Source organism: Alnus glutinosa, chromosome 7, assembly GCF_958979055.1.
Source record: "Alnus glutinosa chromosome 7, dhAlnGlut1.1, whole genome shotgun sequence".
Lineage (NCBI taxonomy): Eukaryota > Viridiplantae > Streptophyta > Magnoliopsida > Fagales > Betulaceae > Alnus > Alnus glutinosa.
In genome coordinates this window covers 9117269-9132887 of record NC_084892.1, presented here as the reverse complement: position 1 = coordinate 9132887, position 15619 = coordinate 9117269, and the positions used below count along the sequence as shown (strand labels likewise).

Below are 15619 nucleotides of genomic sequence, written 5' to 3'. Positions count from 1 at the left end.
GATTAGATAGACCATGCCTAGGGAAGATGGATTTTACTACACCTTAGTTTAGTATAATTTAGGTAGACGGTTCGTGCCAACCGAAGATGGATTATACTTATTCTTTAGAGGTAATTTCTTGACTACTCGAGTGAGATGAGCCCTATATCATGCATAGTATGAATTTTCCTTGTTAATTTATGATTGACCATTGTTATGCAGTGAGTGGTGAAATCAATCCCCTATTCTTTATCTCATCACTCTAATGTTTATTTTTATGTCTTTAAGTTTATGCATTTAACTTAGCTATAAACAAAAATAAAATCAAACATATTTTTAATTAAGTTATATTTAATCTTGAAAAACTTGATAGCAATACCCCTGTAGTTCTTGAGGTTCGACACCCTTAACATAGCCCTATCCTATAAGGATTCGTACTATTGCGAGTGGTAATTTTATTATTGATATATTTTGGTAAACAAAAGACCACATCAGTTTTTGGCGCCGTTGCCGGGGATCGAACCCGGGTCACCCACGTGACAGGCGGGAATACTTACCACTATACTATAAACGGTTATGTTATTAAGTTTTAAAGATTGAATTTAACTTGATTCTTTTCTGTTTTTATTTTTATTTTTTTTTAATTTTGGTTTCTTTATTTTTATTTTTTGTTTTCAATCTTTGTTTTTATTTTTATTTTATTTCTTTATTTTTTTTGTCAATTTAGTTCACGTGGGGAGGCATTCCAACACCCCATGGACCATGTTCATGTTGCTATAGTCCTTATCATCATGTTAAAAATTGTCCTACTATAGGACAATTTTCTAACTATTCTTATGAGCATATGAACACACAGTTCTCTAGACCAAGGAATGAGCCTTACTGTGATTCCGATCACCCGAGATGGAGCAACCAGTCTAATATCTCGTGGCAAGCTCAAGCTCCTGAAAATTATGCTCCACAATTTCATGAACTATACCATCAGGCATATCCGCAGTTCAATGATCAAGTGGCCTATCCACCATCTAACTTCCATCCTCCCCACCAGCAATGGCAATCATCTCCATATTGTGCTGACTTTGAGGATAATTGGCAGCCTTTTTCTCAGGCTACACCATCACCTCAATCAGATTCTGACGTTCAAGGTCAGATATTGAAACTTATGGGTGAGATCAATCAAAAACTCACTCAGACAGTGACCTCTCTCGGTCAGACATTGAACTCTCACTCTGAATCCATTGCCAAGATAGAAGCTCACGAAGAGGAGCCATCTCCCATCTACTGGCTTCCACAACAACAATCTCACCAGGAAAAATATACCCCTCAATTCTTCACCGAGATGGAAGCCAGGATGGATGCTCACTTTGAACAAATCATGAACCACCTCAATAGAGAAGAAGAAGAACTTCAAAGACAGTCGGTGGCCAATCTTGATGGACACTACGTGGTAGATGAGAGTACTTTTTATAATGAGCAAGCTATCACTACAATGAAGGATGGAGAAGTGGTCGAAACTCACGGGGAAGAGAGGAAGGAGGAGCAAATTGAGGCCCCACAAGCTCTACATCGGGCAAAAGGCGAGGAAGTGAGCACTGAGGCTCCTTCATCACCCACTCTTATTCTCGAGACGCCATATGAACCCCAAGCCCCTATTGCTTGTGATTTACCAAGAGGTTAAGAGATTAGTTTGTTAGGGATATTAGAAGAGCAAAAAGAGACCATCAAGGTAGAAAACTTCCTTGTGTATTCTCCTCATTCTATTCCAGTTCATGATTCCTTTCTGGATGAGAAACTGTTTGAGAATACTCAAAAGAATCTACCTCGATATGCGGACATTTGGAATTACCTTTCTGTAGGTAAAATTTATTCTCTTTGGTCTAAGAGAAGAAAAGATTGGTGCTTTAAATTTAAATTTAAGGGTCAGAGAGCATTAAGAGGCGCATCAAGGATGTGGATTCCATTGGCATGGCGGATCCCACATATTTTGACTAAATGAGTTAGCTTCATAGGTTTCTACCACAGGCCCTGTGCGCTCAAGTCCTCCATCAGGCCAGGGTACATGATCTCCTTCCAGGTTTATCTTCTCCATTGTTGCTTCATTATTAGTTTATATTTTTACAACAATGTGTTGCACGTGACTAGTATTTGGTTGGAATATCACTCTCTTTCTCAAGACATGTGTTTTTACAATTAAGTTTGGGGGTATGATATGCCCCACATCTGCTCATTCAGGTATTCCTATCCTCTCACCGTTATGTTCAGTTCTATATACACATTGAGGATAATGTGTGATTCAAGTTTGGGGGTATGAAAGAACAAAACACTATCCAATATTTTGCTATATTATTCTTGAGCATGATGTTAATTTTGAATTCTGATTTATATTTCATTTAATCTTAATATGAATGTTTGAACAATATTCCACAATTAAATATAAAATACAAGAATTAAATTATAATAAAGTATGATAATACTTATTTTAATAGGAAAAATAAGCACTTTTAAGCTATTATCAGAGAGCTTGAATCTTAGACCCGAAAGTCTAAGCAATCTTGATTATTCTTATTGTGTTCTGCATTGGAAGCTTTAACCATTCCATCATCACAATGTAAGCCCACTCTATATCCACCTATAAAATTAAAAGATGAGAGTGCATTTAAGAAGCAAAAACTTTTGAAGTGACAAATCAGTGAAACTCATAACATCAGTTATTGAGCTTTATTCATTTAACACGTTAAATAGGCCTAGATGCTTTGTTGCCATTCCTAAAGGTTTAATTTCCATATCAAGTCCCATTTATCAGAATCCCAATGTCCAAAACACTCAAACTTTAAACTTCGTAGGATTGCATACAACATTTTCAATAACCCAAACAAATGAACTTAAAAACAACTCTAACACTTATAAATATACGAACCAAAACTGGAGGTACCATATAACTAGTAAAGCTTAAAGTTACAAAGCATAAAAAAATACACGAATTAAACTCAAAATTATATCAAAGCAAAGATGTCTATATATACCTGGTGCTTGGAAGCCTTCTCCGAATGGCCCTGGTCTTCTTGGGATGCAGATCGAGAGGCAGGTACTTCTTCTTCTTGTAAACTTCCCTCAGAACCTCCTGCTTCTGCGATATCACCGTCAACACCTACGCAATCGACAGCCTCACCACCTTTCTGTATTACCCAGGAAACCCCCCAAAAAATACTAACAGCAATATCAGAAACAAAGACTATGCTTTTCGAAAATAAAACCAGAGAGAGAGAGAGTACATCTTGGAGAGCTTGTTGGGTGCACCGCCGGTGACCTTGGAGACGCGGAGGAGGGAGAGATCCGCCTTAAGATCCTTGAGCTGGTTCAACAGCTTGGCCTTCGATTTCTGACGCAGCTCATGGACCTTGATTCTTGCTGTGACATTTTCACAAACAAAAACGCGACAACACAGAAATTAGAAGCAAAACTAAAACGTGATTTTCGAAAACATAGAAACCCATAACCATAAATAATATGATTTTCGAAAGAAAAAAAAACTGTTTTTCACCTAAGCAGATGAACGAAGGCTCTCGAGCCCTACCAGACAACTTCAAGACTTTTCTCCTTTGAAGTTTTTTCGTTTAATTCCTGATAAAATGCTGAACTAAACAACAAACCAAATATTTCTTTGGTCGAAATTCAACAAAAAGAAAATTGAAAGAAAAAAAGGAAAAAAGAAACGAGAGAGAAACATCTTACAGAGTTTCAACCTCTTAACAGGCGGAGCATATTCAGGATTTCCAGGCTCGGCAAACCTACTCACAAATTGTGCCATCCCTTCATAATATTAAGAAGAAAGATCATATTATAATTATACAAATCAGTATCAAATCGAAAACCATTCAAACACGCTCTAGATAACAACATTAAACCTGTCAATGACATGCATTTTCTCTTCTCTGGAGGCGTTTAAACTCCAAAAGCAGTCGAGGCTCAAAAAGCTTCAACAGGTTGGATGTTAGACCAGTGGGTTGGCTCTGTGGCCTCTACCCAATCTGCATTACCAGCGAAAGTCAATAATCAAGACCACCATATAACTGCACCATGATGTTTTTATAAGCCCAGCTGAATTGTTGCAATGATTGTGATTAAAAAATTGTTCCAATACTAAATTCCTTAGAGCAAAATTAGGAAATTTGAAATTCTGATACGAACACTAATTTCTATTTCCTCTACTTAAGATGTGTTGCAGCAAAAACGGAGATGTATAATCAATCATTTGAACCAAATCCACCAAATATAAAGAAGTAATAAGAATCAAACAAAATCTAACTAAAATTAACAAATCTGTACCATCAAAATATAGATCAACTTTTTTCTGAGTCAGTCCTAGGGTTGAAGAGATTTTTCAAAAAACCCAAACTACGACCAAACGATGAAACCCAGATAATTTCACAAACAAAATCGAGGAGTCGGATATTTACAAATAGCCCTAAACCATCATTTACACAAAAAACAGTTTGCATCCGAATAGCATGTAAACAACACATTTTTTTTTCCTTTTTCATTTTTATCCATTTGTAGCTGACCATATAGATTTTCAATTCCAAGATAAGCAACATACGTTGATTAGAAGAACAAAATAAGCCCAAGAAAAATTGCATTCAGCAGCTTGGGAAAAAAAAATAATAATAATACATTGAGGCCCAATACAGGGAAAATAAAAAAGATGGCTTAGAAGCAGGTCTCTCCAAATAGAAAAATATAAGAACACAAGCAAGGATTATTATTCTGAAACCCAAAGGATAGAAGAAGAAATAACTGAAAACGAACCTTGTATGGAGAATTTTTCTGAAGAACAGCTACATCTCTTGACCAATTGCAGAGTGGAGAGATACAAAACAGGGCATTGATTTTTAACTGCTCTATGCTTTTCTCTCTTTCTCTTAACCGAGTGCATGGACGAGATTTTTGGGAGAAAATCCAGCTGGCTTTGATGGGGTTGGTACTCTGCATCTCCGAAGCATGAATGGATTTCTGACAAGAAATTTCAAAAAAAGGGGAAAAAAGAAAAAGAAAAAGCAGAGTATACAGTAGTACAGTGTTTCGGTGGAGGAGTTGGTAGATAAAATCGTGATTGCTGCATCTTGAGATTTGATAAGTGACAAGAAAGAAACTGAAGATGAAAAAGAAAAGGACAAAGAAACTGAGTTTTTTTTTTTTTTTTTTTTTTTTTTTTTTTTTTTTTTCAGTTTGTTCTTGTTTCTGTCGATGGAGAAGAGAAACTGTTGAAAAAGCAAAAAGACAAACGAAACCCTAAAAACAACACCCGGTTATTTACATTAGCAAAGGCCAAAATGGTAATTTCATATAAAACACAAAGGCTCAGTAGATTTATGAATAAGGGCAATATAGTAATTTTGAAATTTAAGGAAATGCTGAAAGACAAAAATAACCTTATCTGATTTTACTCTAATGGGGAAGAAAGTGGGCAGAACTGTAAAGATACATGCCGAAAGACGAAAATAACCCTGTTTGATTTAACTCTAATGAAGAAAGAAGGGTAAAACCATAAAACCGCACCATCAAAGAAAAAACACTGTGCACACGTTCAAAGAAAAAAAGTGTACTGAAAGACAAAAATACTGTGCACCGAAAGACAAAAATAACCTTATCTGATTTTACTCTAATGAGGAAGAAAGAGGGTAGAACCATAAAGATATATGTCAAAAGACAAAAATAACCTTGCTTGATTTAACTCTAATGAAGAAAGAGCAATGACAAAACTGTAAATCCATACCTTCAAATAAAAATTACTGTTTGAACTTCAATTTAAATATTTTTTTGAGAGGCTTCAAATAAATATTTTATTGTTTGAACTCCCTTCACACTTTTTATATCTCTAAAGTAAAGATAATAAATGACTGCTACGTGAGACGAGGGCGTCCGACCCTTGTCATCCAGATAGCACAGCTCCCAACACAGACAGCAACAATTGTTTATCTTTTTCAATATGTAAGATAAGGAAAATGATTTGTGGGGACCGAAAAACCATCCCCACCCCCCTCTTTTTGGTTTTTAAATAAAAAAAAAAAAAAAAGTGTCCTCTGATGGTCACATCATAGGACACTTTTTTTATTTTTTATTAAAAAGAGAGTGATGGACGCCCCTATGTATCAGCTCTCATAAGATAAATCTTAGAAATTATAATATTATCATGATTATATATATATATATATATTGGCATTAGAGAAACCCAATGATCATAGAGGAGAAATGAAGTATTAATCTTTCGTGGGCTTCGCGTGCTATAGGAGAGGAAATGGCCCAACCACATAGATGGTGGAATGGACCCTGACTCCAATTAACAACTATGTGTTCCCACACATGGGCCGGCTAGTGGCAACTTGGCCTCTAATAGTATTTTCCTTCTTTTCACACTAATCTTAACATAATCTATTTAATTAAACATGTCAGATTTCTCAACATTAACTTGTTAATTCTGTGATGGGTTTGCAGATTGTGTAAAAAATTTTAACCCTAAATATCGCGTGTTAGGTTCAGGTTGTGTTGAGACATGAATATAAGACTATATAAAACAACCATAATCCGATCCAATTAATGAAACGGGTCAGACCCATCAATCTTAACCCATTAATTTTATGTTGAGTTTGTGTCAAATTTGTGGATCATGTTAAAAATTGACATTCTTAATTAGACTCTCCATAGCTTTGCGGAAGTAGAATCTAATATCTTTGAGAACTTTAGATGTTTATTCTTGGTTGAAGGTAAACATACAACAAATTGACTAACAATGGATTCGCTAATCATATCATTTTTGGCTCAAAGCAGATATGTTAATGTCACATCAATTTGACTTATTTAAGTATCAATTTGGCTTATTTTCAGTGAAAAAATAACGCAAGTTCCTCCAATCTAAAAATAAATGATAGATATTTTCTCTAGTAAAAAATTAAATGGAGCTCGATCTCTCATAATCTTACAATCTCTACGTTTAATTTTACAAAAAATAAAATAAAACTATATCTAGTAATTTTTTGAGACAAGCCAAGCTAGATCTTTTAAGTATATGAAAGATGCAATATGGGTAAAGACTGGTCTTCGAATTGAGAAATATATAATTTATCCCTATTATATTGTACATAAAGCAAGCCGATACATAATATGATCGATCACAGATTTTTGATATGTAGTTCATGATGGGAACTAAAAATACACAATTATTTAATCAAAATCCAAAATTAAAAAAGAAAAGAAAAATAACATGTTAATTAAACCCGGCCATGTCCAATATCCCGAAAAAGAGTTATTGCTTCTTGCGTGCAGCAGGCTAATATGTGAGTAACACAAACACAGAACTCTCTCATAGTATCTCAACATGTCTTGCAGTTACCAGTCTTGAAAAGACGAGGAATGGAAATCCCACGAAGAGCCTTCTTCATAATCTTCTTGAAAAGGGAATGCATATTACTGGAGAGTGCAACATACAAGGGGAACTGCATAATCGCAAACATGGAGACGGGAAGCATTATAGCAATGTTAATTAGAGTCACAGTCAGAGTTTTCTTCTCAAAATGATTGATGAGAAAAATAGTTGCCGTGAAAGAAAGCATGGTGGTTGTCATGGAGAGGAAGAGTAAGGTGAAGCCAATCATGAGCTTCCGGGGGAGAGATTTGAGGAAATTTTCTTGCTTAAACGGAGACGTGAGGAGCGAGAGGAACATGACGACGTAAGTCAAGGAGCTCGCAAGGGAGACAACGTCCATGATGGTGAAGAACAAGAAGAAGGGAGAATGAAGGAAAACTGGATGGCCCCTCTGATCGTTACCTCCTGGGACGGTGTACGCAGCCGTGAAAACAATAGTGGCAACAAGGACGGCAACCACAGAGCATGATTGAGAGGTCTCCTTTATCCACCTTTCTGCCTTCTCGAGAAGCTCGGCATGTTGCTCTTTGAAGAGCTCGTCTGTAGTCTTGCCAGAATTGTTGCGGTGCATGACATAATGAGAGGGAACTATCTTTCGCACACGCTGCGTGGCAACATTGTATTAGATTAATGAGTTCTCAATGTACAAGAATAATTAAATTCATTCATTTTTATAAGCTCAACTTTTAAAATAAGTGGTGATTTAATATGAAATTAGAGCCAGACTCATTTAAAGAAAATATTCTAGTATTGGACCTCATTTATCACGGAAGAGTTAAATTTATATCTTCTTATCAGTTTCTTATCAACTTAAGTTTTTGAGATAAGTGGCGAATTAAATTTATATGTCCTTATCTTCGTAATTCACTTCATATTTTTATTAAATATTATACGTGTAAGGTCTTACCTATTAAGGGAGAGTTTAAGCTATAATATTATATTAAATCATCACTTATCTTAAAAGCTTAAGCTCTTAACTAGAAATAGATGAATATATTTAATCATTTAAACTACCACTTCCTTCTAAGTTATACTCTCTATTAATATATGACGTTAAATTACCTCGAACCATTGCAACTCCTCCTGCAATTGGAGTGCAGGACCAGCACGGGTTCCTCCATTATAGTTGTTCATGTCTGCCGCATGATGCAATATGGTGTAGCCTCGCTTATCAATCATTGAAAACAACCTGTGTTCCATTATCCCTTTCATCATCTTTAGACGGCGAAAGATTTCTCTTTGGCGGTGGCAAATGGCCGCATGCACTATGCTTACCTCATCCTTACTAATGTGCTCAATTGCCTGAGGATGCACGTCAACTATCTCGTCAAATATTTCTACTATTCCTTCTCTTGCTGCAATAAGCAATGGGGTGTCGGGTGTTTGATCTCCTCCTTTGTCGGCTCCGTCAGTGGAGTTGGGTTGTTCCCCTTTTCCTCCTTTGCCATGCACTGTCGTCCGAAGAGTCTCCTTTCCTAAAGGAAATGGGCTTGTCGTCTACTTTTAAACTGTTTGCCCACGTAGTATCCATCTTCGCTAGCAACTTTGTGAGTTCAAGAGCTGATTTATGCTTTCTCTTCGCCTCCCAAATTTCAGCCATAGCCGGCAATTCTGTCCATCATATATATATATATCATCAATATATATAAGTATGTACGTAGGTTTGTGAGAGAGGTAGTAGCTAGCATGAATGATTAATTTGTGTTTTCTTCTACAAATAGATCAGTTATGAAAATCGACCAAAACATATGGCTACTTCAGCCACAATTATTTGTATTTTCTTCTACGAATAGAGTTATGAAAATCAATAAATCGAAATTCGATCTCTCACAAACGCATACTTATATGCATGACAGAATGACCGGCTATCGATGGAATCTGTAAGGATTAGCTGATGATCAACTACATGTTGTATATTTTTTTAATTCAAACCATTCAATCATCTTAAAAAAAGAAAAAATAAAATCAATGAATCAAATCATGGTAACCGTACGTACCTTTTTTTTCTCTAAAAATTAAATTGTAATATAAAATAATTTATAACATATAGTTATTCATAAAAAATAAAAAAAAAATTAAAAAAAATTGTAATATATAGTAGAGTAGTGAACAACAATATTGACTTAGTTATCAACCAAATCATTCCAGACCCCTTTCATAGGTTAAATCCAAGGCTTCTCTTATACGAGAAAGAGAGGTATCATGGCCTCATGGGTCACCTCTAAACTATAGTTTGAGATCCACTTTTGCTTGAAATTATAAATAAAAAGTTATTAACCTTGGAGTTGGTCATCACCCTAGCCTACAGGGAGTCCACCCACTCACTTGACTTCTCTTATTTGTCACGATCAGAGAGCAATATCTACTAGTTTTTCTTTTTCTTTTTAAAAAATATGAACAGTACGTGCGAGGAAGATATTTTTAACATTAAAAACGTCCCATTCACTATATACATAAAAGAAAATGAGGTCGCACCTTTAGCAAGGCCCCTCCACAATGCATAGTATGTTCTTGAAATTGCTGCAAAGATTATGTAAGATTAGATGCATGGTTACAAAAGTATTTATGCCAGTACACAAATGATCACAGAGAGTTATGCTACATTGCATACAAATATTTGACGAAATTGACATGATAAGGTTTAGATCTTGTCGCATCCGCTTAATTAATAAAATATTTATAAAATGTTTGTATGTATTTTTAACATAATTACCTGATGAATGTTTGTTCGATTGATGGAGGCTACTGCTATCCTGGCGGCCTGTCTCCAAATCTTCCATTTGACTTGATATGTTTTGAACATCATCACCATCATCATCATCCAGATTGGCAGGAAGGCCTGCACTAAGAATGTGTTTAAGTTACTTATTATATTGGGGTGTTTAAAGTATAATAATAATGCTTAATTTCTTCAAAGTAAATGAAGCCAAACACAAATGCATGTAATACTGTTATGAAAGCAAGACATACAATAATAGAGGAGTCTCTTCACTTTTCCCATCTTGCATGAACTCCTGAAAGCAGATGGCATTTTCGCTAGTAGGTGAAGACATGTCATGCCATTGATTTCCTTTCTTGTTCCAAGTGTCTCTTCCTTTCCGAGTAACCAAATGGCGGTTTCTGCAAAGAAGTATAAAGGCCGGAATTAAAGCATGCTATTTAAGTAGCAATGATTGCATGAGAGAGAGAGAGAGAGAGAGAGAGAGAGACCAAAGTGTTGGCCTAACACAGCAGTATGGAGAATGGACATGCTGTCATATCTATGGAAGTGAGGACTTGTATCCCCAACTAATTTAGCCAAAAATTTGGCCATCTGTATCTGACCAAGGGCAGCGGCCCTAAACAGCGGGGTTTCACCAATTTGATTACGATCATCGAGAATCTTTCTCAGATCGGGCAGATTATTTCCAGAGAGTTTACTAATCAAGAGTTTTGCTGATGCAACATTGTTGGTGGAGGCGACCTCGTGAAAAACGTTGTTATTGTGATCGCTCTTCTTAGATATGGCAAGCGATATCTCGGAGGATGGTAGGAGATCAAGCAAATGCTGAAGCAGTTCCGTTCCTTCGCTATTATATCCTGCAATATGAAGTGCAGTGAGCCCGTCGATCGTCAGAGGACGAACGACACACTCAGGGTGTTTGTCGTAGAAGCTCTTCATGGCGTCCCAGTCTCCATTCAGGGCTGCCTGATAAGGCTTTTTCATCCCTAAAAATAGACTCAAATCACTTGCCATTTCTCTCACTGTGTTACAATGCTGTGTCTTATGGACTGTTATCGGTCAAGAGGGTGGAAAGTTCTCTCTCTCTCTTATCAGTCAAGATTGTGAAAAGTTATCCTTTTCTTTGTACACCCGAATAATACAAAGACTAATGAATAGAGACACACACTACTTTTGTCATCTCTTTCTCTCTCTGTTATCGGTCAAGATGGTAGAAAGTTATACTTTTTCTTTTTTGTCAATAGAAATTATATAGAATGATAAATTAACTAATTTTCTGAATTAATTAATAAACACTCATAATATAATTAAAGACTAACGAGTATTGCTGCTAGAAACTACTTTTTCTTTCCCCCATTTTTTTTTTTTTTGCTGCTAGAAACTACTTTTTCTTTCCCCCATTTTTCTTTTTCAGTAATAGAAAAGGGTTTTAAGAAAACACAAAGACAAGGCACCCAAGCATTAAAATTTGTAACAATAATGAAAAAGCTCTAGTCATATTTGTGCTATTACTTTAAAAGAATTAATCAATTTTTAATTTTTTTTTTTTTTAATATTTTTTATAAAGTTTAGTTTCACTTAATAATTAATTAAGCAATGTAAAACTTAGCATTTATGATTGTTTCTTATAAACTATTCACTTTATATAAATTATTTATCTCTTCTCGATATAAGACCAAAATATTACAAAATTATATGCTATTTTGCTCGGAAAATGTATGATTTGAACCTCAGAAGCCTCAGGAAGTATAAAATGGAAGACTTATTGGAATCTTATTTTTGTGTGCATGATGTTGATGTGCATGGCGGGCCTTTGCTTCTTCCATACGCAGAACGACTCTTTTTCTCTCATAAAGTTCGTTAGTAGACTTTATGTTTCTAGGCTTTTTGGACTCATTATATGCCTTGCTATTCGCGTTCAAATTACTTTTTGGGAGTTTGTTTAATGTAATATCTCGGATATAATTAATTAAGATAAAATTTAATTAGAATTAATAAAAATATCAGAAAAAAATATATTCCTTGTAATAATGATCTAATGACTCAGCTGATGAATCATCATCATTTCATAATTATTTAGTTGGTGAGTCACCGTTCTCAAACTTGCAAAGCAAGTTCACTCCACTTCTTATTTGAAGCTTCATGTATAAAATTACTGCTGGAGGAGCTTGATTGCACTTGCTATGACTTAGTGTCTTGTAGAATTTAGGGTTAAATAGCCTATACACTTATGTTTTTTACGATCCTTATTTTTTACTCCATCAATTTTACTTTTTATTAAATTTGGTACTTGTGGTATATGAAAAAATGAAAATGGTACCTCTGTCTAATTTTTCGTCCAAAACTAACGTCCGACCACGTCATCCTATAGGTATCGGCGTGCATGCGCGACACCTGTCCCCGTGATACACTTCAGCGCTAATGTGGCTATCATTTTTTTTATTATTATTTTAATGATTTCTTTTTATATATATGTATATATAAAATCTGGGGTGGCTCAGCCACCCCTTTGGGCCACATGGGGGTGGCCAAGACCATTTTTGAGAAAGGCCGAACCACTCTCATGGCCCTTGGGAGTGGTTCGGCCAACCCCAAGGGCCAAAATGGGGGTGGCCGAAACTAGAGTTGGCAATTCGGGTTCACGGGTCGGGTTCGGGTCAACCCGACTGACCCGATTATATAAACGTGTCAACCCAAACCCGACCCGATTATTAATCGGGTTGTGACACGTGACCCGAACACGACCCGATTAATAATCAGGTAACCCGAACACGATCCGACAAACCCGACTAAAATACGTGTCACCCGTTTACCCGACACGACACGACCCGACCCGACCCGACACGGCATCAATTTCACTGTTTTCACATGTTTCAACCTTCAATTTTTATTTTTTTTTTACCTTTATTTTTTTTTTAATCGGGTTATAATCGTGTTGGCGGGTCAACCCGGGTAATCGGGTTATAATCGTGTTGGCGGGTAATCGTGTTATCGGGTCAACCCGTGCAATCGGGTCATAATCGGGTCAACCCGATTATAACAAACCCAAACCCGGTTTTTTCGTGTCGTGTTCGTGTCGGGTTCGCGGGTCGTGTCAAAAATTGCCAACCCTAGCCGAAACCACCCCCATTTGGCTTGGGGGTGGCCGACATGGGCCACGCGGGTGATTCGGCCACCCCCAGAACGGCCGGTCTGGATGTGGCCGAGCCACCCCCAGGCCAAATGAGGGTGGCCAACCACCCCGTGTGGCCCAAAGGGGTGGCTCGGCCACCTGAACAATTTTTTTTTAAAATCTTTAAAATAATATATATATATAAAACAAAATATATTGATTTTATTTTATTTTATTTTTTGACATATCCACACAAGAGGAGGGGGAGATTCAAACTAATACCTTCAATTTCATGAGGCGTGGTCCCAAGCCGATTGAGCTACCCCTTGGGGACAAAAATATATTAATTGTGTACAAAGTACCATGTGTGATATATTTATAAAACCAATGTACTATTTCTAGTAATTATTTATACCACGGGGGGCACATCATGAAATCTATAAAAACCATAGGGGTATACATTGGGAAAAAAAATTGTGTTTAAGTAACAAATATTTGGTCATTTTTTGGGTTATATCAATTGGCCATACAGATTATTTTGTGTTTCCAATTGTTACACAAGACTGATAGCATTTTTTTTTTTTTTCAATTTTTTATGAAGGGTTCAATTCTTGTCAACATATTATTTTGATACACGACAGGCATATATGTTACTTTTGGTTTAAAACTGGCATACCAAATATATCAAATATTGTTTGTGTACAAAGTATCATTTGTCATATAATTACAAAAACAAAGTATTATTTTCGGTACTTATTAAAACCACATAGGGCACATCGTGAAATTCATAAAACTATAGGGGTATCTATTGGAAAAAAAAATGTGGCTCTTAATTTTAAGGCTTTTTTTTATAAAATAATAATAATAATAATAAAAATAAATAAATAAATTCTGGGGGTGGTCGGCCATTTTCGTCTTTTCTTATACCATATGTATCAAATTTGATAAAAAATAAAACTGAGGGTGCAAAAAATAAAGGTCGTAAAGTACAAGAAGCAAATAGGTGTTTAACCCTAAAATTTAAGCAGGTGCTCGAAGAGTTTAAGCATCTCTCTGGTTTATCAGCAAAAAATGAATTTTTCTCGCTGCTGGTGTTCAAGAGAATAATAAAGCTAGATTCTCTCTATTGAATTCTAAAGAGGGCAAGTTACCAGTAAGGTATTAGGGGTCTTCCTTTAATCTTAGGGAAACTTACCATGTAGGATTCCAAACCCTTTGTTGATAAGATTACTACTAAACTCTTTGAGTGCAAAACAAATCTTGCGAAAATTGCGGTTAATTCAACCAGTCCTTTATAGCATTCATGTGTGTTGGACTAATTTCTTCAATATTTCGAAGAAGGTTACATAAAGTTGATTGTGCAGAAGTTCAACGCTTATTTGTGAAATGTCACTGATGTCAAAGCTTTCGGAGAAGTAGCATGGGGTTTACTTTGTGTACCTAAAAAGAGGGTGGATTAGGTTGAAGGAAAGTCACGGATTGGAAGAAAGCTGCTGTATCAAGACTTATTTGGAACTTGTTTACAGAGTCTGGATCCATTTAGGTTAAATGGGTGCAATTTTATTTACTTAATGGCAGGAGTTTTTGGTTTCAGTTCCAAGGGAGAATTTTTGTCAAGTGTTGGAAAATAGCAACATATTAGAATTTTCACCTTGGATGTGTTCTTTTGCGTTGAATAGGAATGAATTACATTTAGGTGTACTTCCATTGAGCACCTTTAAGATCACAAGAGACATGACTAACATTGATATTGACACAACTTCAGAACTACCTTCAATGTAGTCCTGAACCATATATGGGGTTTCGATATTATGACTCTTCTAACCAATCTAGCCAAGCCTTTTTAGTTGCGATCATCCTTTCCTTAAAATTAAGATATCTGCATTTGTGAATTTTGAAATTACACTGATAAACAATATTGTTCTATGTTATACATTTTCTGTTAACCATAGAAACAGGATATGTTCATACTTGATCAAAACAAAAGCATATTTTTTAGTACCTGAGGCACATTTTAGTACCCTGTTCAAACAGCAATAATGATAGGGGAGTTAAAAAGCATATTAGAAAATAATTGAAAATTGTTTAATCCTTAATCAATTATATATTTTCATCAAGCTTAATGAAGGTTTTGGAAGTAGGCATTCTACACGAATGTGATAGGACCACTATAAGGCTGCAAGTTCGACAATAATTTCTGAGGAAATTGTGATACTTTATATTGAGCCTTCGAATCATATTTGCCTATTTGTCATTGAAAATTGCATATGCGGTCATATGTGTTTCATCCTTAGGTAACCAACTCATGAACAGCTTTATAGAAAATGTTTGTTAGTCTCAAGGGAGGGGAATATTATAACTTTTTGTTCCACACCCCTCCATTAGT

At 35.8% G+C, this 15619-nt stretch overlaps 1 protein-coding gene across 1 annotated transcript; it reads right to left on the bottom strand.

Annotated features, from left to right (window-relative positions):
- Positions 1 to 7346: 7346 nt before the first annotated feature.
- On the bottom strand, positions 7347 to 11135 carry LOC133873220 (ankyrin repeat-containing protein ITN1-like). Its single transcript, XM_062310951.1, has 5 exons — positions 10610 to 11135; positions 10370 to 10519; positions 10113 to 10238; positions 8462 to 8874; positions 7347 to 8003 (listed from the first exon to the last, which is right to left on the bottom strand). The coding sequence occupies exons 1-5, from the start codon at positions 11133 to 11135 to the stop codon at positions 7347 to 7349; spliced, it is 1872 nt and encodes a 623-aa protein (XP_062166935.1).
- Positions 11136 to 15619: the final 4484 nt, after the last annotated feature.

What these genes read in the sequence shown, in the direction of transcription:
- LOC133873220 (XM_062310951.1), bottom strand. Translation starts at nt 11,135, where the DNA reads ATGGCAAGTGATTTGAGTCTATTTTTAGGGATGAAAAAGCCTTATCAG. An exon ending in GAAGAGACTCCTCTATTATT is followed by an intron (nt 10,239 to 10,369) that starts GTATGTCTTGCT and finishes TTCTTAGTGCAG; the next exon opens with GCCTTCCTGCCAATCTGGAT. An exon ending in ATCGAACAAACATTCATCAG is followed by an intron (nt 8,875 to 10,112) that starts GTAATTATGTTA and finishes CATTTCCTTTAG; the next exon opens with GAAAGGAGACTCTTCGGACG.